The 24,317-nt window shown below is 35.1% G+C and overlaps 3 protein-coding genes across 3 annotated transcripts; 2 read left to right on the top strand and 1 right to left on the bottom strand.

Annotated features, from left to right (window-relative positions):
* The first annotated feature begins 5,033 nt into the window (after positions 1 to 5,033).
* Positions 5,034 to 9,799, top strand: LOC108206330 (cationic amino acid transporter 6, chloroplastic). The gene is made up of 5 exons (XM_017376590.2): positions 5,034 to 5,565; positions 5,877 to 6,102; positions 6,188 to 6,536; positions 6,884 to 7,118; positions 8,989 to 9,799. The coding sequence occupies exons 1-5, from the start codon at positions 5,160 to 5,162 to the stop codon at positions 9,555 to 9,557; spliced, it is 1,785 nt and encodes a 594-aa protein (XP_017232079.1). The 5' UTR covers positions 5,034 to 5,159; the 3' UTR covers positions 9,558 to 9,799.
* A 2,621-nt stretch (positions 9,800 to 12,420) lies between these two features.
* Positions 12,421 to 14,415, top strand: LOC108206263 (transcription factor DIVARICATA). Its single transcript, XM_017376508.2, has 2 exons — positions 12,421 to 12,913; positions 13,812 to 14,415. Exons 1-2 carry the CDS (start codon positions 12,546 to 12,548, stop codon positions 14,095 to 14,097), a joined length of 654 nt encoding a protein of 217 aa, XP_017231997.1. The 5' UTR covers positions 12,421 to 12,545; the 3' UTR covers positions 14,098 to 14,415.
* Positions 14,416 to 15,026: 611 nt separating this feature from the next.
* Positions 15,027 to 23,735, bottom strand: LOC108209488 (uncharacterized). Its single transcript, XM_017380417.2, has 10 exons — positions 23,544 to 23,735; positions 22,719 to 23,387; positions 22,547 to 22,639; positions 22,008 to 22,462; positions 19,536 to 21,266; positions 18,703 to 18,820; positions 18,511 to 18,600; positions 16,406 to 16,471; positions 16,227 to 16,322; positions 15,027 to 15,511 (listed from the first exon to the last, which is right to left on the bottom strand). The coding sequence occupies exons 1-10, from the start codon at positions 23,604 to 23,606 to the stop codon at positions 15,383 to 15,385; spliced, it is 3,510 nt and encodes a 1,169-aa protein (XP_017235906.1). The 5' UTR covers positions 23,607 to 23,735; the 3' UTR covers positions 15,027 to 15,382.
* Between the last annotated feature and the right edge of the window lie 582 nt (positions 23,736 to 24,317).

Here is a 24,317-nt window from a genome sequence, read left to right as displayed (position 1 = left end):
TAATGAATCAAAAACGATTTGCTAATGAAACGTTTTGATAATGAAAAATTATTTAGGATAATACAAAAATTCATTAGTTTATTTGACACATTGACGATTATAATTTATATAATTTAGTCATAATATAAGGGAAAAGAGAATCTAAAGAACACGATAGAAAAGTTTCTTCTTCTTTTTTTTTTTGCCAAAATTAGAGCGGATTTCATTAATACACGAAAGAGACTCAATTGGGACAAATCTTTAATTGATCATGCAACCAGATTGAAAAACAAATAAACGAGCTAAATGATTAGCCGCTTTATTTCCGGATAGCTTAACTAACTGAATACAAATATTCTGAAAATTAAAAATAAAAATGATGGTTTCTTTAGCAATCCAATCGTCATCTCCCCCGAAAACAGTAGTTTCATAAGTGATCCTAACAGTAATTTCATAGATAGTGTAATGTTCAGATAACTCAGTTGCAAAAACCGAGTTCAGAGGAAATTGTGAGGGGTGAGCCGCTATTTTCACTACCGTTCCAAATGCACTCTAGCTATCTACTTGTCGGACATCGGCTATAAACCTGCCGAAAGCGTTGTTGATGCGAGTTCTTCATTTTCAACACAAACATCGCATAAAGCGAGACACGTCGCACAAAGCGAGACACTCAAACACACAAACAATAACTCAGACAGAAGACAACGAAAAAACCCAAATGAGTTTCTCGAATTTTGTGGAAAAAAACTCGATTTTATTTAGAAAAAAAAACAAACAAAGAGAATTATTGATAGAGATTGAAAAGAAGAGAAGACGTATTGTGTGGATTATTGGAGTAGTTTCTTATTAATGTGTTTCAAATTTATATTTCCTCTGTCTCAATTTATAGGTCCATTTTGGGAAAAAAAAATTGTCTCAAAATACCTGTCCCTCTCTTCTTTCAATACAAATTTATCTACATATTAATTGTGACTTTTTTGAGACTCAACATTATTCTCATTTCTCAATGCACTAAATCCTTATCTTTATTGTGATTTTTTTTAAACTCAACTATATTCTCATTTTTCAATGCACTAATTAATGATACATTAGATAAGATTATATCTAACCAATTTTTTTCTTAATATGCGTGTTTATTCTAAAACGGACTTATAAATTGAGACGAAGTGACTAATATCAATACGTCTATGTACCTCTTCCCAGGCAGGGGAAGCTCCACGCCTCCACATTAGACAACGTCTTGTCTTCGTAACGAATGATGCCAGTACATTGACGGCAAATCCTATCACAGTAGGCGACACTTATCCTCAAGTGAGGCTGACTAGAAAAGGGAATTGAAGGAAATTTATTCTAAATTAATATATCTCCTTTCTATTAGCAGATTTAGAGGCGATATTTTAATAAACGTCGATCACGAGTCGATATTTGATCGTAACAAAATTGTAACGCAGACTTCTTGCAAAGTTAAGAAAAGGTTGCAGTGAACTTGCATTTTGTTAGTTGTCCGCCTTCCATAGAAACGAATGATACGTTTCATTTGCATAATTGCATCTTAATATCCCAATGTCAACAAATACTACTATATTTACAACAAATTTCTAATTTGGTGGTAAGGTGCATGTGTGCCTCCTCTTATAGCAAGTTTTTGTTATGCATTATCTCTGCGGCATCAGCCCCAACCTGCTCTTTTTATGTTGTTTTTTCGTGGTAATCAGTGCTTACCGAATTCAGATATACTAGTTTTTATTATTAATAAATATTTATATTCTTTTCACGTGCGAAACACACAAACGGTCATTTTTTGAGTACGTGAAGGACTCTGTTGACTAAAATCTCATTAATAATCATGACATCTGCATGCATAAAAATTATGACAAATAAAAACCCTTATCTCAAAAAAATAATTGTTGCTGAGAAACATTAGAAAGACCCTATTTAAAATGTTCTAGTTATATAATAAAATTATTTCATTTAAAAATTTAATTATAAATAATTTAAAGTTTGTTTACACTCCTCTTAAACGGAAAATAACAAAAGTTTATTGAATACACAAACTACTCCAATAAATTGGCAATCATTTTAAATTTTTATTTTGAGCGTATTTTCGAACACTAAAACCGGTTGATGAAGCATATGTAGCGGTAGCGTGAACGCAGATACAATGTATGGAGACACATATGTTTAACGTCGGAGAAAGCGTAAAATTCCGGCCACGTGCAACAGAGATGCCGGCGGGGTCTGAGCTGCTGAGGCACATGAGGCTGATTGGATGGTTCCTGAGAGCTTTCCGCCTTTCTTGGTAGCCTCCTGTGTGTATGTATCTTGGGATGTGTGAGTCTCATTATGACTGCCTTTTTAGTGTCCCTTCGATTACACTGCCATTTCTTAAACCGTTTCACTTCCGAAACTGTCCTTCCTTATCTCATATGTTTATTTTGTCTTTTTTATATTCTTGCTTGGGCTCCATCTTCTATGGGACATTGTTCTAAAAATTCCCCATTTAACCGATTAATCCCCTGCAAGGTTGACCACCGATTCGATTTTTTAAATCCGATTAATCCTTGTATATACTCCCTCCGTCCCAATAGGTTGTATACATTTGGGTGTGGATACGGAGACCAAGAAAAAGTGTAAAAAATGAATAAAGTTGATGAAAAGTGGGTAAAATGGTGGGACCCATTTATATTTAATTATAGATTTGTGATAGTGGGGGAAAATAGTGAGTGTAATAGTATTTATATTATTATAAAATGAAGATAAGGGAAGAAAGTAGTTGGTGTAATAGTGTTTTACATTATTAAAATTTGCTATTTTAGGAATGTCTAGAAATGATGGACGTCCCAAAGAGGAAACTGTATAGAAATGACCGGGACGGAGGGAGTATTTCTTAATGGAAGTATATATGATAAATTATAAAAATTAAAATACTATATTATTTTAAATATGATCAATAATAGAGTTTATGAATATAGTATATATATTATTTACTAAATAACTAATATAATAATAACTAAATATTAAATAATATTTTAATATTAAATTAAATCCGATTTTCACTCCGATTAATCCTTCCGATTAATCCCTGATTTCCGATTAATCCCTGAATCGGTAGCTCAGCCGATTAGATCCGATTCCCGATTTCTGTAACACTGTATGGGGTCGCAGTGACCAGCCAGGCCTGAGCAACTGTTTACAACCCGCTTATGTTTTTAACATTAAGCATAAAAGATAAATTCTTAAAATATATTAAAAAAAATTCTACAAAATCCATCATTTTATCAAATCAATCATAATTTGAATACCATCAGATTTAATGAATTCTGAATAATTTAAAGTGGTGTATTTTAAGGTTCAAAATGGGGTGGGGGGAAATGAGAAACCCGTCCCGAATGGTATCGACCCGCCCTGTTAGTATTGGTAATGGGATAGTGATGGAGAGTAATTTCCCGCTTCCAAATTTAACACACATGTATTTATTTAGTTTTTGGCTAAATGACACGTATGTATTTCTTTTCTTTTCTTTTTGTCAGGAAAATATGTTTTCTAGTATAATTATTAAATTCTCGCGAAAAAGAAATTACTACACTTTTAAGCAACTATCTGAAATTATATTTTGGAGCGGGGCAAGACGGTTGGGGCGGAAATATTTAAAATCCCTAGTGGAGCGGGGATGGGGATTAAAATTTTATACTCGCGGGGAATGGGGCGCAAAAAATATATATGGGGCGGGGGCTGGGAAATGAAGTCTCTGCCCCAAACCCGCCCCAATTTTCACCGGAGTGTATTCGGTTTGGATTTTAATAGATTGTTTTTAATGAATTTTAATGGATTATATGTGATTTTGATTTTGTGCAGATTCTTGACAAAAATGTCGCCAACTTGATATAGGTTCTTTAGAATTTAAGCACTGTGCTTCAAATCTCATGGATTTTGATGGGATTTCAAAAAAACTAAAAATACAGTAACGAATCTCACAAAATTCATCATTTTATGAAATTAAAAAAAAACTTCAACATTTGAATACTATAAGATTTTAAGGGATTCTTACCAATCTCAATTGAATATCATATTTTAATATAATTTAAAATCCTGATTAATACCACCAGATTTTGTACTCCCTCTGTCCCTCTCATTTGTTTACAGTTACTATTTTGGAATGTCCCTCTCATTTCTTTACATTACCATAAATAGTAAGTTTTTCTCATCATTACACCCACTATCTTCCCCCACTATCTCATATTTAACAATAAAAACTACTATTACACCCACTACTTTCCTCCACTATCTCAAATCTATTATTAAATATTGATAGGTCCCACTACTTTACCCACTTTTCATCTAACTTTACTCATTTTTCATACATTGTCTTGGTCTCCGTGTCCCCCTCCAATGTAAACAATTGAGGGGGACGGAGGGAGTAGTATAATTTAAAATCCCAACCGAATACCCTAATAGTTTGGATTTTAAACAATCTCAATCGAATACCCTCGGATTTAATGTATGGAAAAAATCCTTTAAAATCACAATCGAATACACCCTTTAATTGAACATCAACGGATTTTTAGGTATAATTTAAAATTTTAATTGAATATTACCGGATCTAACTTGTAGAATAATTTAAAACTTCAATTAAATATATCAAGATTCTGATAAATTTTATTTAAAATTTGAATTAAATACTCTCAAATTTTATAAATAATAAAAAAATATTTAAAATTTCAATCGAACAGAGCTAGAGCTAGGTAGATCATAAAAAAGAAAAGAGTACATAGAGTTGAACCAGCCGTTTGCATACGTTTAACGTCCACAAAGAAACCGCATATCAGATTGACCCCACTGCAATTGCAGTTTAGTATCCATCAACAAAATCGGGACATGAAAATCGAAAAGTTTTCGAACAGCAACCGGGGGAATTCGCACACGCTCATCTTATTATATTCCATAAACAAATAAAAATCGTAGATATCCATATCTTAAATATTTTCCCATAACAACACACAAAAATATAAAATAAAAAAAAAACAAAAAGCTGTTCACTCTATCCATCTATAAAGCCATACCCCTTTATCCCTCTACCTTCACATTTATTACCATCCTATCTCCATCTCATCTCTCCTACATAAATATTTCTTACAACAACTCAACTCTCACAACACAACTACATAGGAGCCAGAGGCCAAATGGTGATGATGGAGACCAACCATGTCGCCTCCTCTTCCTCCTCGTTCGCTTCGTTCAAGACTTATTTACGTGCCTTGTCGGACACTCCGCGGCGGGTGCGCCGCCGCGCGGCCTCCATTTCGACGTCGTCCGAGGAGACCACGCGGTTACGTGAAATCTCGGGGCCCACTCTACGTAGGACGCTGAGGTGGTACGATCTTATTTGCTTCGGGATTGGGGGAATGGTGGGCGCGGGAGTGTTCATCACCTCGGGGAAAGCGAGCAGTCAGCTCGCGGGGCCCGCGCTTGTGCTGTCGTACGCTATTGCGGGGCTATGCGCGCTTTTGTCGGCGTTCTGTTATACGGAGTTCGCTGTGGAAATGCCTGTGGCTGGTGGCGCTTTTAGCTATATTCGTGTTACGTTCGGTGAGACTTTTTAAATTTTGTTCTAATTTATGTTTTATATGAGTTAAAATTCGAGGTATTGTCAGAGCGGAAACGGATGAAAATGATGTTTGGACGAGGTCTCGGGTTTGAAACCGCTCAGGAAATATTATTCTTAAAATTGTGGTGGTGGTGGTCCGTAACGTGGACCGTTGTGGACCACCCCTTGTCTGGTCCGAGACCGGAATGTTAGAATACAATATAATTTCGGTTTGATCGATTAGATTGGTTTGATGTTACGGGAGTACTTATCCTGAAATACTAATGTGTTATAATCTGTGGATGTTGTTCAGGTGAATTTGCGGCTTTCTTCACAGGTGCAAATCTGATAATAGATTATGTTTTGTCGAACGCTGCCGTGGCCAGAAGTCTCACCACATATCTAGGGGCAGCCATTGGTATGTCCTCGTCAGAAACTAAATGGAGACTGACAATTTCTGTTTTGCCGCAAGGATTCAATCAAATCGACTTCATTTCCGTTGTCATCGTCTTAATTCTAACCTTAATTATCTGTTACAGGTCACTCAACTAACTCGAATTACATTATTTTTTCTTTTGTTCTAAATTTTTATGGTAATTAATTCGTGATTTTTGCTTTTTACAGTACGAGAGAGAGTTCATTGGTGAACATGTTGTTCACAGCCCTCCACATTGCATTTATCGTGTTTATTATAGTTATTGGATTTATGAGGGGTGATGTTAAGAATTTTACGGTTCCAGCTGAGCCTCAGCACAGTGGTGGTTTCTTTCCGTATGGAGCTGCTGGCGTTTTCAATGGGGCGGCTCTTGTGTACTTGAGCTATATTGGATATGATGCAGTTTCGACAATGGCAGAGGAAGTTGAGAACCCGGTTAAGGATATCCCTATTGGAGTTTCGGGTTCAGTTATTATTGTTACTGTCCTTTACTGTTTGATGGCCGCTTCAATGTCAATGTTACTTCCTTATGATATGGTAAATAATTAGTATATAATTATTTTTCTATTCATAATATTTCATGTTAGTTACGGATATTTACCTCCTACCTTAGTGGTGGCACTTCAATATCTTACAGAAAAGCTATTGTGAAAAAGTGAACATTTTTTGCGGGGCATTTTGCTGCAGTGCCCCGCCATAGACCAACCCATGTGTGCAAACATTTACATAGCCTTTGAGCACCTCATATATTTGTCAGCATGTGAAGTAATTCTGTAATTCAAATAGCTTGTTTTATGCGATGTTCAACTATCCAAGTACAAGTGTATTGTGCATTTTGTCAAAGTACACTACTGAACCTCTTTTACACATGGTGGGTCATGCAGATTGATCCAAGTGATCCATTTTCAGCAGCATTCAAGGGCAAATCAGATGGCTGGCACTGGGTATCAAATGTGATAGGGGCTGGTGCCAGTTTTGGAATACTAACATCCTTGCTAGTTGCAATGTTGGGTCAAGCTCGGTACATGTGCATGATCGGACGGTCTAGGGTGGTCCCCGAGTGGTTCGCCAAGGTCCATCCGAGAACATTAACGCCTGTGAATGCTTCTGCGTTCCTTGGTATGTCTTGATCTTCCTTACTGTCTAAGTATGGGCCGAGTGTGAACCTTGGAATGTGTGAATCTCGCTGTGTCCTCTAATCTCTATTCTGTTATTTACTTCATTTATTTGTTTGTTTTTCTAGTTGTGCCTTTAGGACCCTACAGTATTAACCGTTTCAGTTGGAGCATTCCTTTTATCTCAAATGTTTATTTTGTCATTCATCACTCATCAACCTCAACTTTCCTATCTAGGGTCCACTGTCTTATCATATATATCACTTCTGACAGTAGAGTTTTGTAGAGCTAGTGTTAAAGATAGAACAGTAATCAATCTTCATGGGCCAAAGTTATTGCCTCTGTGTAATGTTTCTGTGGACAGATCTAGTTAAAATATGCAACTGTACTATTGTCTCTGTAAGTTCCTCAAGAGACACTTCACCCTCAATTTACAATGCAGGCCAAAGGGGAGAGTTAAAACTTATGAGCCATGAAACCTTAATAATATTTTACGTTTTGTATGAGAAAGTAATTTGTTGGGCACGTCTTGTTGCTCAACATGATACTTGTATTTACTATATGGTGATTAAAATAAATCAAGCAACAGATATCACAATCAATATACAAGTAAGTAATGCTGAAAAAATTACAAGATGCGACAACAGCAGACAATATAATGTAAATTGTGATAGTACTGGGGAAAGTGACAACTAGTGTTTCTTTAAACAGTTAGACCATATTTAAAATGGAGTCACTATCTTGTCCATGTTTTACTGTTTGTTATTTTCTTCCTCAATTATTTTGCATCAGAATTTTGCAAAGAAGAACTCTGATCCTGAAATGTGCACGCCTCACCGACGTTTAGCGCTTTGGAATTTGTTAGTGTTACTATTACTTTCAGATAAAATTGGAGTTTGAGTCAATACCGTAGGCTTTTCACGTGCACCAGTGGTTGGGTTTACTTTCTTGGCACTTGTGATTTCTTGCTTGTTAACTGTATTACTTTGTTATACCAGTAAAAGTCCATTTTTTAGTCTCACATTGACTGACTACTTTTGCGGATTCCTGAGCTGTTTATTCTGTGTATTGTACAATCAGACGACATTATTCCCCAACATGTTGTCAAGATCTTATGTTCTATCCTATCAGATATCAGTTATTCGATTGGGTAGGAAAAAACTTAGATTGATTCTAGGAAGTGACCTGAGAGGAGGATATTAGGTCTCTACTAACTTTGTACTTCAAATTTGATATCAGTTAACGCACATATCTGAAAAGGTCCCTCTATAAGATGTTGACTCCTGTTTTGATAAAGGAATTATATGTTTAGTTTGGGAAAAGCTTTCCATTTCTGATGATATTTGTGGACAATTTCCTTGAATAAAGCCTTTAATATATAGTGGAAAACTGTTTGGTTCATTTTTTGTTTCCCACTTGCTCTCTTTTTAAATTATTTTTGGAACTAAAAATACTGCTTATTGACTGTTGATTCACTTTGAATCTTGTTTCATGAGATGACCTCACCAGTCATTCTCAGCCCTTTCGGCATATTTAATCCTAATGGTACATATCTTATCTCAGCTCTACTTCGAGAGAATATATATGTTTGGGTAGTTCTATTCTTATGAACACCAACATGAGGATAAGAATATCAACTAGTGGTTGGTTAGTGTAATGGCCTCTTCAGTCTTGACCAGCATATTTTTATTCCTTCTGAAGATTTTGCAATCTGAAATTCTTTTTGAGTTGAATACACATGATGACTATATACGACTACTTGATTGCAACTAGATCAAAGTCTCATCGTATAATATGGTTTACATTTAAAAATGTAGTTTCTGTGTAGGTATTATACTTGCAATGCTCACCCTCAAATATGCTTTTCTTTTCAGGAATCTGTACTGCAGCAATAGCTATTTTCACTGATATGAGCATCCTCCTCAACCTTGTATCCATTGGCACACTATTTGTGTTCTATATGGTAGCCAATGCAGTGATATACAGGCGTTACGTCCTGGTGGAGACGACAAATCCATGGCCTACACTGTCCTTCCTTTTCTGTCTTTCACTAACAGCCATCATATTTAGCATCCTCTGGCATGTTGCACCACAGGGCAAGCCAAAGGCCTTCATGCTCGGTATCTGCATAGCAATGGCTATCGGTATTCTACAGCTGTTTCATTACATGGTCCCACAAGCACGACAAGCCAAGTTTTGGGGGGTTCCACTAATGCCATGGATACCATCCATCTCAATCTTCCTCAACGTATTTTTGTTGGGAGCTCTCGACCGACCATCATACGTGCGGTTCGGATTCTTTTCGGTTGTTATAGTGCTTGTATATGTTCTATACAGTGTACATGCCAGCTTTGATGCCGAACAAAATGGGGGTCTTAATCAAAAGAGTAGTGACTTATCTGCAGAATCAACTGTCGATGAGGAATACTACTTTAAAGTGTAAATACCATTTTTTCTGACTTTTAGTTTTTTTGTTGATGGATGCATAAAATGCATTAGGATAGACTGCAAGTTGTATAGTTGGTCTGGTTGCAAGTATAAGTTGAAATTCTTGCATTTTTGTTTATGTAATCCATCAATTGGTAGGACCAAGTCTCGGAGATTTCATAAAAATGAGTAATCATGAAAATCAAAGAGAATCATAAAGTTGATCATTGGAATAACAGTGTTACTTCTTTTACCTTACTCAGATTCCTTTTGCAAAATTTATTCTGGATAAGTAACTTTGAACAACTGCTGAACATGCAAAAGTTGCATAAATCATGTGAACTGAAACTGCAATGCTGCTGATGCCAACCATGTGAACTGAAACTGAGTAAACCTTGTAAACAACTTACAATCTTTTTGGTGGTTTTGTAGTTCTACCCTTTTTTTTGTTCAGATAATTTGTATATTATCCTCTAGCTTGTACTAATTTTCGGAGAAACAAGTCGATACTCAAATTTCAGAACCCGGTTTTTTTCCGTTGATGTATTATCAGCAGTGTTGTAAAAAGCGGGAATCGGATTTAATCGGTGAAGTCACGGAACAAGGATTAATCGGTGATTAATTGAATTGATCGGTGATTAATCGGAGATTTAATCAGTTCGGTGAGCTACGGAACAAGGATTAATCAGTGACTAATCGTGATTAATCACCGACTTTTAAAACAGAGATTATCAATAATATAGACTCAATTTGGTTTATCAAGTCAGTATTATTCATCAGGTTTGCTTAAAAGACACCTAGCCAGGCCATAATATGTAGAAACAGAAAATAGAAAGGTGATGCTCTGTCAATGTCAAGGGCTTATCTAAAACATGGGAAATATATTTTGTCAAAGTGTCAAGATAGCAGGCATGGGGCAATCATAATACAAAGTGAGGCTTCCATGCCCTTTCTTTTGGTTTTATGTTGTTGATTCTGTTGACTCTGTTCATTTTTTTATGGGTTTTTAATTTGTAGTACATTTGGTAGATAATATAAATATACATATACATATTAAATATGGTTATGTTCTAACTTTTGCATGGCTAACAGAATGCAATTGAAATCTGCATGAATTACTAATTACAAAGTCATATAATATATGCTTAGTTAAACTTTATTTATATTCTAATGTGTGGTGTCTCAATATTTTTTTCATTATTTATCATATTATCCATTTGTTATGATTTGTCCAGATCTCTGAAGTCTACAGAGCTCCCATCTCTTCTTATCCATTTATATAGCCTGCATCCAATTGGAGTATTTATTATTCACTTCAACTTGTTTTTTTTCTGTCACAAGTTCAACTTGTTTTTTGTAGTGACTCTTACTCGTGCACTTCTGCAGGATACGTTGGTCCAATAATAGAGAGTATTTAGTACTTTTTCTCTTCCATTTTAATGTTTTTTTATTAAAATCAACAATGTAATTTTGCAAAAAAAAAAAACTTAATATATTTAGCAAAAAATATCAACAATATTTCTTCAAAAAGTATATTTCTCATAATCTTTTATATTAAGTTAATCTCATCGTCATTAAATGTAACATATAAAATTAAAATATTTTTGTTTAACTAAAAGGACCGGCAAATTTCCAAACAAGACTGGCGATAAGAGAAATATATGTTAATTGTCATATCTTAGTGCAAAAATAATGTCTATATAAACATTCGGGATTTTCCGGATGATAAGAGTAAAATTTTATAAATTTAACTCATTTTTATTAACTCTCATGTTTTAATAATAATAGATCTCTGCATGTACAACCACCACATTCCAAACATATAAAATTTCGACCCTACCATGTGCCTCTGGACATGATAGACAAGCCCATAAACATTTTAGATCAACAATGTTTAATAACTTCAATAAATCAAATATAATCTTGTGAGCCCATAGACGGTGAAACATTTGGGCCAAGAATCTACATGAGGGTAGATCATTAGCAAGCCCATATTAGTTGGGTATTTTGGACCGATAAATGTCTCACTATATTAGTTATATATTTTATATTTTTGTTTTCGCTGTTATTTGTTTGAATGTCCCACAATCTAATTTTAAAGAATGAAATTTGAAAATTTCTGTTCAATTGAAAAATTATTAGACTAAACAAGTGGGTCATATTGTATTAAAAGATATATGTCTTTTCTATTAAAATATTACTTTCTTATTTCATCTATACATATATTTTATAGATTAATCTCTAAAGATGCCCGGATTATATATTTTATTTTGTGACGAAGCCTTATATTTTCATCCCCAATTGATTTCTTTATTATAACACTGTTTAAACTCGTGCAAGGAAGCTTCGGGTTTCATCTGCCGGCAAGCTGAGCGTGAAACACGTATGTGGACACGTGGAAGTATGCATTTTGGATAAGAAGATTTTGCCACGTACTCACCGACTTTTCAGCATTGGTAGTAAATATAATAATTTAAAATACAAATGACAAGTGTTTAAAATAATAAAAAGAAATTTCTTGCATTTAACAAAAAATTAAAGGAAAAGTCATAAATAACATGTTTTCTACCCATATTTCCATATAAAATTATAGGCTTTAAACCTAAATATTTACTAGATATTTTCGATAAATTCCTTTTACTATCTTGATGAATTTATATAGTAGTTTTTGTGATAAAAAAAATCTAATTTACTCAAATTACAAACGTGTTGGAATAGAACTCTAATTAACAAAATAGAAAGTAAATAAATATCTTAAAACTATTAACATCCCAATCTTCCAAAAACTCCAACCAATTTCAATATTAAATTCCAAAAATAATAATATTAAATAAAGAAGCCCAAATTCAAGTACAGCTACATATACATACACGTATCTATATCTATATCTACACATCAAGAGTTGAATTAAACCCCAGAATCTAGAGATATCATAAAACTCTATTCAATTCAAGAAATTTATATATACTTACAAAAACTGTATCTATCGCCAGCAACAGCAGCTATGTATAATACTAACAGGGAAGATGAGCAGTGGATGATGTCAGCAGGGGGAGTTGAGTGGAGTCGGTTTGATGACAAGCTTTTCGAGAAGGCGCTGGTGATGTTCCCGGAGGATATGCCTAATCGGTGGCAGAAGATAGCGGAGCAAGTGCCGGGGAAGACGGCGGAGGATGTTAGGGTTCACTATGATGCGTTGTTACATGATGTGTTGGAGATTGATTCGGGCCGGGTGGAGTTGCCTAAGTATCCGGATGATGGGTTCTTAGGGTTTCAGGAGACGGGGGCCAATCAGATCTCGTTTGGAGCCAAAGCCAAGCAGGGGGATGGGGATAGGAAGAAGGGGACGCCTTGGACCGAGGAAGAGCACAGGTATATATATGATTCGGTTGTGGTGTTCTAGGGGTGATTATACGTAGAATTTGGGGTTTTCGTGATTCTTGAATTAAATTGATAGTAAGTGGGGGTTTTGATGTAACTTATTGGAATGATTGCATACTTGTATTGAATTGAGCTTAATTAAGTAACAAAAGTACTTGTCGGGAAATATAGTGAGTAACGAAGGTAGCTTCCGTTTCCATTTTTGATGTTTGATACGTATATTTATGCCAGATTGTGCATATTATTAGGAGAGTTGCTAGAAATTTAGGTAGTTTGAAACCTGTATGTTTTGGTTTTCATGCATTAGAATTGAAATTGGAATCTGATATCTTGTGTCATCGCATCATATCTATGAATACAATATGCCTAAATTCTGATTAAAACCTGGATGATCTTTACTTGTATGGAATATATTAACGTGCTTGAGTTGCTTGATAGATAGATTTGTTGCTGGCTTGCTGCATTCTAATTAGTAGTTATCAGTAAGTTGCTGTTGAGATTGTTAAGTCATGTTTTTTGTGCTATATTTTACCGATTTAGGGAAATAGCATACTCCTAATGTAAATTACATGCGATTATGTACAACACAACTTTTAAAGGGTGATTTTTTTTTCTATAGGGCATGGAAACGGATGTGAAAAAGTTAATTGGTTTCATATCTTTTCCAGGAGAATAGAATTATAAGTTTGAGTTTGAACATGTAGCCATAGTGTCCTAAAAAATATATCACTTTGTAATGGAATTTTACTAAAATGTTGTTTGAAATTCCTGTATAGTAGTATTCCCTCAATCTTCCGAGCAATGTCCTCATATTCCTTCTTTGCTAGCCTTAAAGATTTGGGTACTTATGCTTGTTTTTCTATCATAACCATATTTGTATTTCTTGCAGATTATTTCTTATTGGACTGGACAGGTATGGTAAGGGTGATTGGAGGAGTATCTCAAGAAATGTAGTTGTGACGAGGACCCCAACTCAAGTTGCGAGTCATGCACAAAAATATTACCTTCGTCAGAACTCGATGAAGAAAGAGAGAAAGAGATCAAGCATACACGACATCACAACCAATGTGGATACCCAGCCGATCCCTGCACCAAGTAACTTCACTAACCAAGGAGATACAATGGGGTATCAAAATGTCAGGCTACCCGTCCTAGAAGATCAAATTGGTGGCTGATAGAAGCTTTGTAGATAGCAAGTTGCCTTTTCTTAGTAGCAAGGATATGTAAAATATGCAGTTTCGTGGTTTTTCTTTATGTGATTAGGAAATTTAATTAGAAAAGGTAGTGTTATGTGTTGTTTCAATTTTATGTAAAACGAAAAATATATGCATGGGTGGAGGTATACGTAGTTTAAACTCAGAAATAGAGATTCTAGGATAGATATAAAGAAGAAATGAACTTGATGAATACCATATAGCCCAAATTTGTAGTGTTTGAATATGGTCCTGAATTCTTATTGTACTTGATTGAAGATATATCATCATTTAACTCTACTCTGACCTTTTCCTGACTTATTAGTCCATTATGTGTGATTTTACAATGGAAATCACGAGGTGAATTGCAATTACGATTCCCAGATCTTGTTTTAAAAGCCCAGATCTTGTTTTAAAAGCTTGGAAGGAGTCGTATCTTGCCTCTACAAACTGGCAAGAGCCGACCTTATTTATTATTCTGTTGGCTGCTGCTGCGGCGCTACTGATATTTCGGACCATTTTCATCAAACAAATCTCTGGTACCAGAGCTAAATTCATAGACAACAAAAGCTCTGAAAGAGTTGCAATATATAATGCTCTGCAGGGCGAAATGAACCTGTCTGTTTCAGTTTTCACGTTTTTAAAAAAAAATATTAGGTACTCCAAATATTATTCTTAATTTTTTTTATAAATCTTAGTTGACAATATTTGAATGGTTTTGCTCCTAATAATGAGATCCCTATATGCGCACAGATCACCCCAAATTTGGGACAGAATTTGAGACACTTAACATAACTCTTTTTCGGGGGGTTTCCCCAGAGGGTTTTGAATTTTCCCTGCTAGGGTTGGCGAAAACCCAAGATTCCGATTTCCATGTAAGGACTAAACGGCCTTCAAAGTAACAACTCATATTTTGTTGATCAGTAGTAATAATTTTCAACCTTGAATAGTTGAGCTTACCTGTATTTGGCACATAATTAAAGAGTCGGAGTTTACAAGAGTGTAATTTTTACAGGGAAAGCCTAAGTTATACAGAATGAACCCAGGTTTAATATTGTTTAAATGTTCCCAACATATACATATCAATGGATCTGTGCCAAAACAAAATTGAGTATCTAACTGGCCTAGAAAAAGAAGTAATTCTGTTTTTATTCAGTTGTGCTACAAAAAGGTATGCGTGGATGCTCCGTTTGAAGCTTCAAATTGTCACTGCCTTCATGAGGATATATAGTTTTACATCAGTCTGCAATATGAGGCCTTGTGCTGCTCACATCACCTCAATAGCATCTATTTCTTCGTACTTCGGTTTGTTCTTTGGCCGGCCAGATCTCTTGGCATCTTTACTAAGCAAGATCTGCAGAGCTTTTTCAAGACTTATGTCATCCGGCTTCACGTTCTATACACGAGATGCAGAAGAAAATTTTAGCCAGATTTTGTTCAAGTATATTACAATTTAGAGAAGCCAAACCGGTGTTAATATACAGATAAAATAAATGATATATCAACAGTTAATTTGTTCAGATGTATGATAACCAGAAAATGTTATCTGCAATTAATAAGTTGCTGAATTATAGTTAGCTATCTGCAAATTGATTATTGCTTTTGGGATCACGCGAGTGAAGAATAACCTGTAATATAATCTACAATGAAGTACTAGCTATTTTATCAAACACACGTACAGTTGCTCACTTTAGCTATATGTGAATTACTAAAGTCAAAAACATATCCAGTAGAATATGAGTTTTATCCATGATAGGAGTCAATTTTGTGAAGCTTTTCTCTGCGGAAAGTCAGCAACATCCAAAGAGGTTATAAACTCTAGATAATGATGCGAGAAAAACCAATTTACAGATAGATGCTCTATTTAGTCATTGCAACAGCACTTCTATGTTAACGGAACCGCACTTTTGACAGTAATGGGTATTGTCTCTTCCATGATTTGTTATATATTCTTAATCAGAAAAAAACAGAGAGAGAAATACAACAGTCAATCTATTTTAGAGCATATGTTTTAGTTAAAGCTTATGGACCTAATTGATAAGCTCAATAAAGAGTACAGAACAAACCGACTGTGATAACAAATAAATGTTATAAACAGTCCAAAAGAATACCTTGGGTACAGGAGATACTGTACGTCGATGTTTTATAGAAAATCCGAATCTTGCAAGCTTTAGTATAACGGGATGGCCATCTTCTGGATGTTCTCCCTAATATATATATATATATGCCAAATTAATTAATCTAGCTACAATTATATTTAATAAATATCAATATTATGATAGATCTGTACCAATGTCACAGGATATCGCAGCATTTCAAGGGCGTCCTCAAGGGTAATAGATGATGTATCTTTTACCTGAAATTAGAAGTTGCAAAATGACAAACTTTTAAGTTGCAAACTACAGTAGAATCCATTTAATAAACAGAACTATAACCATCTACTCCAATGTTTCACCATATAATGATCATGACAACTTACAAGATATCCACAGGTATGAAAATAAAAACCCTATAAAATTGTGATGTACGAGGCAGCACACAAAAGAAAAACTATTAAGCACATTTTGAGTTGTATGAGCACCTTTATGTATCCAAAAATTCGAAGTGTCTGACTGATATCATTTAAATTATATTACATTAGGCTAAAAATGAACAAATTAAACTAAGTGTTAATACACCTCTAGTCTAAAATACAACTATAACCAAACTACAATCACTGTGTTTAAAATGCATCCAAATATATTCAGATACAAAATCATTTAAGGTAAAGAAATTTAACTACTGCAGATCGATAGTGAGAATTAATCCTTGTGATTTCAAATTTTAATATAAATAGCAAATGAACACTTTTTTTTCCTTCTTTTATGATGCAAGTGACTGTATGGAGAGACTTGGGGACACCTAGTCCAATCAAAAGGGGATTAAAAGATCACGATCAGGGTTCCCAGTCAAATTATGGCAAGGTAAATCGACATATACAACGATCAAGAGAGAAGATTGACCATATACTGTAGTTAATCTACGAGCTAGTAGTTTGTTTTCACTTTAATATATATTCTCTCAGGTATGAAGGGCAATATTTTTGTCTTTAAGGTAATAGAAATTGCCAGAAAGATTTTATGACATTATATATTTATATGCAGGCTTTCACCTAATAAACTTTGATATTAATATATATTACCCAAATATATTCAAGGTACATTTAGCAAAAACTGGTGTTGTGCGACGGCAAATTCTTAAAAATTCAAACTGCGGCTAAGTCTCTATTTGCATATGCATGAAGTGACAGAAGGGACATTATTTGTGTAATGAATGGACAATACAGTATCCTTATCAGTAACAAAGCAGTTTACGAAGAAATACACAAGTGCTTATATCAATACAAGTGTCTCACAAAGGATAATATGTTTTCTTAAGCATCGAATCTGCAAAGACATTCTACAGGAAAAAAAGATTTACTACACACAACACACCAATGTTTGTCAAGACTGTGGTCGCCTCCCAAATGATATTAAGAAATTAATGATAAAGTATCAACCTAGCTTTAAATGAAAGCAGCAATCTAGCTTCAAATCAATGCAGCATCAGGGCATTTTGATCCTCGAGGTGAGGCATAAGTTTCAAGGTGAGGGGGGCGCAAGTTTACAGAATATCAAATATATACTCCTCTAGATCAACTCATCCCAACAACAAGCCCCAGCAATGCATATCAAACTAATAGTTACGGTTCACATTTTCACTTGTAGATCTCGGAAAGTACACCGACTACAATAATGGTCCAGCTCAGGTTTGAGGAAGAGAAAGTTCTACATTAGCCTAGGAAACTTTACTAGAGGTGTGGACTTCAAATTAATGAAGAGGCGTGGATTACAGATTTGTATACCTAGTACTTCAGGTTAAATGGATTAAGGGAGAAGGGTTTTCTCTAATCTTCTGTACTATTGAGAAACACATGAAAACAAGTTTTATAAAAAATCATAGACTAGGATCTTTACAGCTGGGGAAGCTTTAGAGTTGGGAACTGAGATTGGAAGACACTATTAACATCACAAGAACTGGTTATTCTACAAGTTTTTTAGTCCAGCAAATGGACTGATGGAGTAAACAAGTGAACCAAAACACAGTCAACTGAGACTTATTTGTGTTTATTCTGATATTTTACACTATACACACTTGGTGTTTGTTATGTTGTTCTTGTCATTACAACTACTAACAATATTGCTCGTGATGAACAGGGATCTGAAAGGACTCTCACCCTAACACTAAAATATGAATAATTTATAGATACATAAGTATCTGAAAGACCAAGACCATTAGTAATACAATCAGTAGACCAACACATCAAGTCTCTTAAAATTTCATTAGTTGCTAATGAATGGCAAATTATGTACATACTTGATTGACAGAAGCTCGTTTAGGCAAATAACCCTTTCTGTCAACACCAAGTTGAACATAGTAACCATATGGACCATTTTTCAAAAGAATCTGCAAGTGAAACAAACAAGTTTGAAAATAGTCAATAAAAAAGAACTACCACAATCTTAAAATACATTTGTAACCAGATTATACACAAGATTAGGAGTAAACCTTTTCATCAGTACCAGGTTTTACACCTAAAACCTTGGGTTCTTCCAAATTGTGATTCTCAGAACCAACTTCATCATCATCATCATCATCACCACCATGTATTGTTTTGGCAATGTACCTGTACCATAACTTTAAAACATTAAACTTATGTTTCAGAATACACCAAGAAACAAACAGGCTTATCATCAAAGTGGTTTAAACAAAACATCAACAACTTCTAAATGTTCATATAGCATAAATTATAATGTGTAATTTATTTTTCCTGCTACTTAAAGTGATACTTTGAAACTTTATGTACTAAGTCTTCTCATAAGACTTAAGAGTGTATTTGTTCTAATTTATTTTTTAATAAGATTAGTAAAAGAAGCAGCACTATCTTTTGCTGCAAAATGTCCAAGGTAGAAGCCTCTGGTTCAGCAGTCTCATACTTCTACCCGAGTGCTAAACTGCTACAAGATAGTTTCCCCCTTTAGGGGATATACTTGCTCATCTATGCACATTAGGTTTTGATCGTGTCTCTGAATAAAGGAAAAATTGAATCAAGATCTCGATAGATCCCTTCCTTAGTCTCTATCAGAAAATTATTTATATGGATTATTGACCATTCTCTCATTGAATAGACACCTAAGTCTGAGAAGGTTTATGACACATCTATAGCTCTAATAGAGAAGGTTTGTGTATTACAATCTTATTTCATTAGGATGTAAGCTTTTCAAGATTAAAGGCAGTGAAAGCTCCTAACGTATGACCTTGAGCATATAAAACCTCCTAACAAAAATACTGCCACAAACTAATATAAAGAGTATAAGCTTTAGTAATGTAAGTTTACTTACTTGCATCGTGGATGTTGATCACAACCTATAAAATAGCCGACTCCAAACCTACTGACTTTGAAAATTAAAGTGCCCTCCCTGCAACTTGGGCATGTCCTACTTTTATTCGGAAGTGAGGTAAACAAAAAATCCCCAAATGTTCTCTCCAACATCTTCTCCACTTCATGAATATGTACATTACTGGTAGACTCGCAATACTTACTAAACCTTGTCCAATAATCTCCAAGGAGGCCTTTCCATTCAGTTAATCCAGCAGAAACATTATCAAGCTCAGTCTCCATATCAGCTGTGAAACTATAATCTGTTACCTCGGAGAAGTGATTAGAAAGAAACGCTGATAACATTCTACCACGGAACTCTGGATATAATATTCTACTTTTTACTGTGATATAATTTCTGTCCTGCAGAACTTTCATCGTACTTGCATATGTAGAAGGTCTACCAATTCCAAGCTCCTCCAGAGTTTTAACCAATGAACCTTCGGAGAACCGTGGTGGAGGTTGAGTATGATGCTGTTTGAGATCAACTTTACCCAGACACAGTGGATCCCCAGCCTTTAGATTACTGAGGACATCAGAAACATCAGAACGATCATTCACTTCATTATCCCGATTTCTGATAGCTCTAGTCTCAACATCCTCAAAGGCGGCTTGGTACCCTGAAAACTCTGTTCTGGAGCATGAAGATCTGAATATGATGGACCGGCTAGCATTTCCAATATCAACTTGTATCTGATCATAGATAGCAGGTTCCATTTGGCATGCCAAAGTACGAGACCATATCAGGGTGTAAAGCTTCAAGGAATCTTCATCAAGCACTCCAGCCAGAGTTGAGGGCATTCTAAGGATATTAGTTGGCCTTATTGCTTCATGGGCTTCTTGTGCGTTTTTCACCTTCTTAAAATACTTGCGAGCACCATCTGATGCAAAACTCTCTCCATACCTCTCTCTAACCAAAGAGCAGATATCTTTACAAGCTTCATCAGATATGTGTAAGCCATCTGTTCTTATATATGTTATCAACCCCGCAGAGACTCCATCAGGTAATTGAACTCCTTCATACAATTTTTGTGCAAGCTTCATTGTGTATGTTGCAGGAAAATTTAGTTTATTTGCAGCATCTTGCTGAAGTGATGACGTAATATATGGCGGGGGAGGATTTTTCCGCATTTTGCTTCTCTTAGAGTTACTCACTTCAAACTTTGAAGCCTCAATTTCTCCTTGAATATCAATTGCTTTTGTTTGAGAGCTAATTGAAAGCTTGCTTAATTTCTTGGACTGGAAATGGGTCAAGTATGATGAAATTGAGTTACTATCAACAGGTGAACTTGATCCGCCTTCTTTAAACACTACATCAACTGTCCAATATTCTTGTGGTTTAAACCCGTCTATTTCCATTTCTCTATCGCATATTAAGGAAAGAGCAGCAGATTGGACACGACCAGCTGACCTGCAACCAGGTAACTTCCTCCACAATACTGGTGAAATGTTAAACCCAATTAAATAATCAAGGGCACGTCGTGCAAGATAAGAATTAACCAAATTTGCATCTATATCCCTAGGAGCCAACAGGGCACTTTTAATAGAAGCTTCAGTTATTTCGTTGAAGACAACCCTCGCTAAATTAATATCATCATGTAAAGCATCTTGTTGTTCCAACATCTCAATGATGTGCCAAGCAATAGCCTCCCCTTCACGATCAGGGTCTGATGCAAGGATGAGATTTTTCGCACTGAAAATTAGAGCAGATTTAGAAAAATAACTAGAAGTAAAATCAAGCAGTCTAGTAAGAACATGCTTGTTATAATGAAAGCATATTCATGAGGATACATTTTCATTAAGAATTATATTGAATAGTTTGATAAGATTATATGTAATATGCTAAAAAATTATGAAGTTTAAATTATGGACATCCATCATAGTGCATATTATTGATTTAGTACAGTGGGGGCTAATATATACTTGCTGTTTTTAGTTACTCTAGAACTATTTTGTTCAAAAAGTAACATGCTGCTGATTAATTATTAATTATCTGTATAAGGGAGAAATAAACTATAGCTATTGTAATTTTTTAATCTTAAGTCAGTTTGATATTCACTTAACCAACGCCTTCTATAATTTTTTTTTATTAGAAAAGGACTTACATAATGAATGTTAATTTCAACTTGAATGCAGTTATACTATAAGTAAATATAATTAAATTATTCAGTAACTGTTCATTAAATATTTAATCATAACATGTACATGAGAAACCGTATACAAAGAAATTGACCTATACTAAGTACTATATGTAATATAGGGCTTGGATGGAATAAGAACCACTTATGCTTTTAGTGAAATGGGAAGAAGTAAGCTTCAACATATGTATAACTAATTAAATACGGTTCAACAAACTTGGGCATATACTATCTCCATATAGTTCTATTGACTAGTAATTATATATGGAGAACAAGAAAACGAACTGGTACCATACCCACTCAATGCGACCTTGATACTTTTCAAATGTGTCCATGCAGCAGATGGAACCTCCCATACCATACTAAAGTCTTCGTCAGGCCGCACAGATCCTGACCTTGCAGCCAAGTCCCTGACATGACCATAACTAGGGATAACTTCAAACATGTCACCAAGGTATCCTTGGATGACTTTTGCCTTTGTGACAGATTCAACTACCAGCACGGATTTGCCAGTGGGAGGATATAATTGTTTTATTACTCTTTGTTTACGAGGCTTTGTTTTCACACTTGTCTGTGAAGTTTCTTTCTGTGGTAAATCAATAGCAGATGAAACACTCGGCTCCTCAGCCTTTGGTGAAGGAACAGCTTTGCTTTTTGGCTTTGGCTTTCTCTTTACTTTCTTTTTATTTTGCTGGGGTGTGGGAACAGAACTATCGAGCAATTTTTCTGTCACGGCATCAGTTGTGCTTTTCTGAAAAACTATAGTGTTAGTCAACATAGTGAAGTGAACAAATTAACTTTATTATGAAGACAAGTGAAACAGAACAGTTCTGACCTCCGGCTCTGCAGAAAGCTGATTAATTTGTGCGACCCTGGCCTTCTTTTTTTGAGATGTAGTTTTTGAAACTTTGGGCTGAACTGCAACACCCTAAAAAACTATAACATTAGTAATTACAGAAAAATGAACCGCACAACTTATTACTAGTGAGAAACAAGACATATCTAACCTCCAACTCTAGAGAAACTTGTTCACTCTGTGCGACTTTAGTATTCTTTTTGCGAGTAGCTGTACCTTTTGAAACTTTAGGCTCAACTGCCTCACTGGCAGTAGCATCCGAAGATTTCTTTGGACGTATTCTGCTTCCAGATTGCTTCTTTGGTTTTGATTTAGCCGTGCTCCCATTCACATCCTTCTTAACTTCCTCAATTATACTCGAAGTGACAGAATCAACATCCTCACTAGCTGCTATTCTAGAGCTAGAAGAACTATACCCTGCGATTTGGTTCCCCTTTGCACGCTTCTTGTGTTTATTAAAAACATCAAAAGATGATTTCTTTTCATCTTTAAAACAAAAGTTACCACCTTTTCCTGTCCCCCCTTCAGATATATGACAAAAAAACCTTTTTGCAACAGCACCTCTAGGTACCAATCCATTACCAAACACCCCAACCGACCTGACAATACCAGAAACCCCCCTAGGCTCCTCAACACGGCTTACACAACTACGAGAAATTACCCGAGACTCGAGCCTAATTGCCCTGGGATAATCAACTAAAGATACACAAGATACCCTATTTTTATTCAAATTGAGGTCAACAAAACTATCCAATCTTCCTCCAAATGAAGAATGCCGAAAATGTAAGCCAGTGCAGTACTGTAAAGCCCTGTTCTGTAACTGTACCAAACATTATCCATATCAAATTTGTACACAAACTCAAAATAAATCAAAACAAAAACAACCCCTTTAAAATAAATTGCATTCAATGATAAAAGCATGGATAAAATGAAAAACACATACATACATATATAGAAAGAAAGAACGAGAGTGTACCATGGTAGGTGTGAGTTTAGAGAAGAGCAAGAAAGAGTGAAAATTTGTGTGAAGAATCGCCATTAAAGTAGAAACATCTTCTTGGTATTGTTTTGTGGGAAATTATTATCTAAAAAGTGAATTAGAGGAGGAGCTGAAGCAGAGTTGCAAGTAGGGTTGTAGCCATAAACCCCAACTCCTCTTTTCTCTGCAATTATTTATTTATTTATTTATTTTGGAATATTTTTGGATGATTTATTTAGGAATTAGTGTTATAAAAAAGGGGATCTGACTTGATCGATAAAGACACGGATCAAAGATTAATTAAAGATTAATTAAATTGTTGATCGGAGATTAATAAGATGATTAAATGAATAATCGAATGTTTAATTAGTTCGATGAGTTATGGAACAGAAATTAATCGTGATTAACCACCAATTTTTAGAGGAAAAGATAAAATGGGGTTTTTTTCCCCTGAATTTTCAATGATAATATCTCTTTGATAGATGAAATATATTTCATTTGCAGAGCTATACAAGAAATTAGCTAGCAAAGCATCTGTAACTTCGGTTTTTTTTTTTTTTGAAAATTGTAACTTCGGGGTTTTGTGTCCATCCTTTCTGGTTTCTCTCGATCTTGGGTTTTTGGGTCGATATGGATCGTGTACAGTCCATTTTACTTTGTGGTTATGAAATGCCCGGTCCGTTGGGCTTTGGTTGAGATGGATTGAGTTTGTCAGTTCTTTCCCACGAGGTAATGAACCTTGAAATATTTTCTCTGCCGCCTCTTTGAAGC

This window comes from Daucus carota, chromosome 2 (assembly GCF_001625215.2).
Source record: "Daucus carota subsp. sativus chromosome 2, DH1 v3.0, whole genome shotgun sequence".
Lineage (NCBI taxonomy): Eukaryota > Viridiplantae > Streptophyta > Magnoliopsida > Apiales > Apiaceae > Daucus > Daucus carota.
The sequence above is the reverse complement of the archived record's forward strand: the minus strand, read 5'-3'. Positions and strand labels throughout refer to the sequence as shown.

Bases quoted from the DNA above. Each gene is read 5' to 3' on its own strand.
- LOC108206330 (XM_017376590.2), top strand. From the start codon at position 5,160: ATGGTGATGATGGAGACCAACCATGTCGCCTCCTCTTCCTCCTCGTTC. The intron at 5,566-5,876 runs GTGAGACTTTTT...GATGTTGTTCAG, and splicing joins CTATATTCGTGTTACGTTCG to GTGAATTTGCGGCTTTCTTC. The intron at 7,119-8,988 runs GTATGTCTTGAT...TTTTCTTTTCAG, and splicing joins GAATGCTTCTGCGTTCCTTG to GAATCTGTACTGCAGCAATA.
- LOC108206263 (XM_017376508.2), top strand. From the start codon at position 12,546: ATGTATAATACTAACAGGGAAGATGAGCAGTGGATGATGTCAGCAGGG. The intron at 12,914-13,811 runs GTATATATATGA...TATTTCTTGCAG, and splicing joins TGGACCGAGGAAGAGCACAG to ATTATTTCTTATTGGACTGG.
- LOC108209488 (XM_017380417.2), bottom strand. From the start codon at position 23,606: ATGGCGATTCTTCACACAAATTTTCACTCTTTCTTGCTCTTCTCTAAA. The intron at 16,472-18,510 runs GTATGTACATAA...TTCTAATTTCAG, and splicing joins AACGAGCTTCTGTCAATCAA to GTAAAAGATACATCATCTAT. The intron at 16,323-16,405 runs GTACAGATCTAT...TATATATATTAG, and splicing joins TGCGATATCCTGTGACATTG to GGAGAACATCCAGAAGATGG.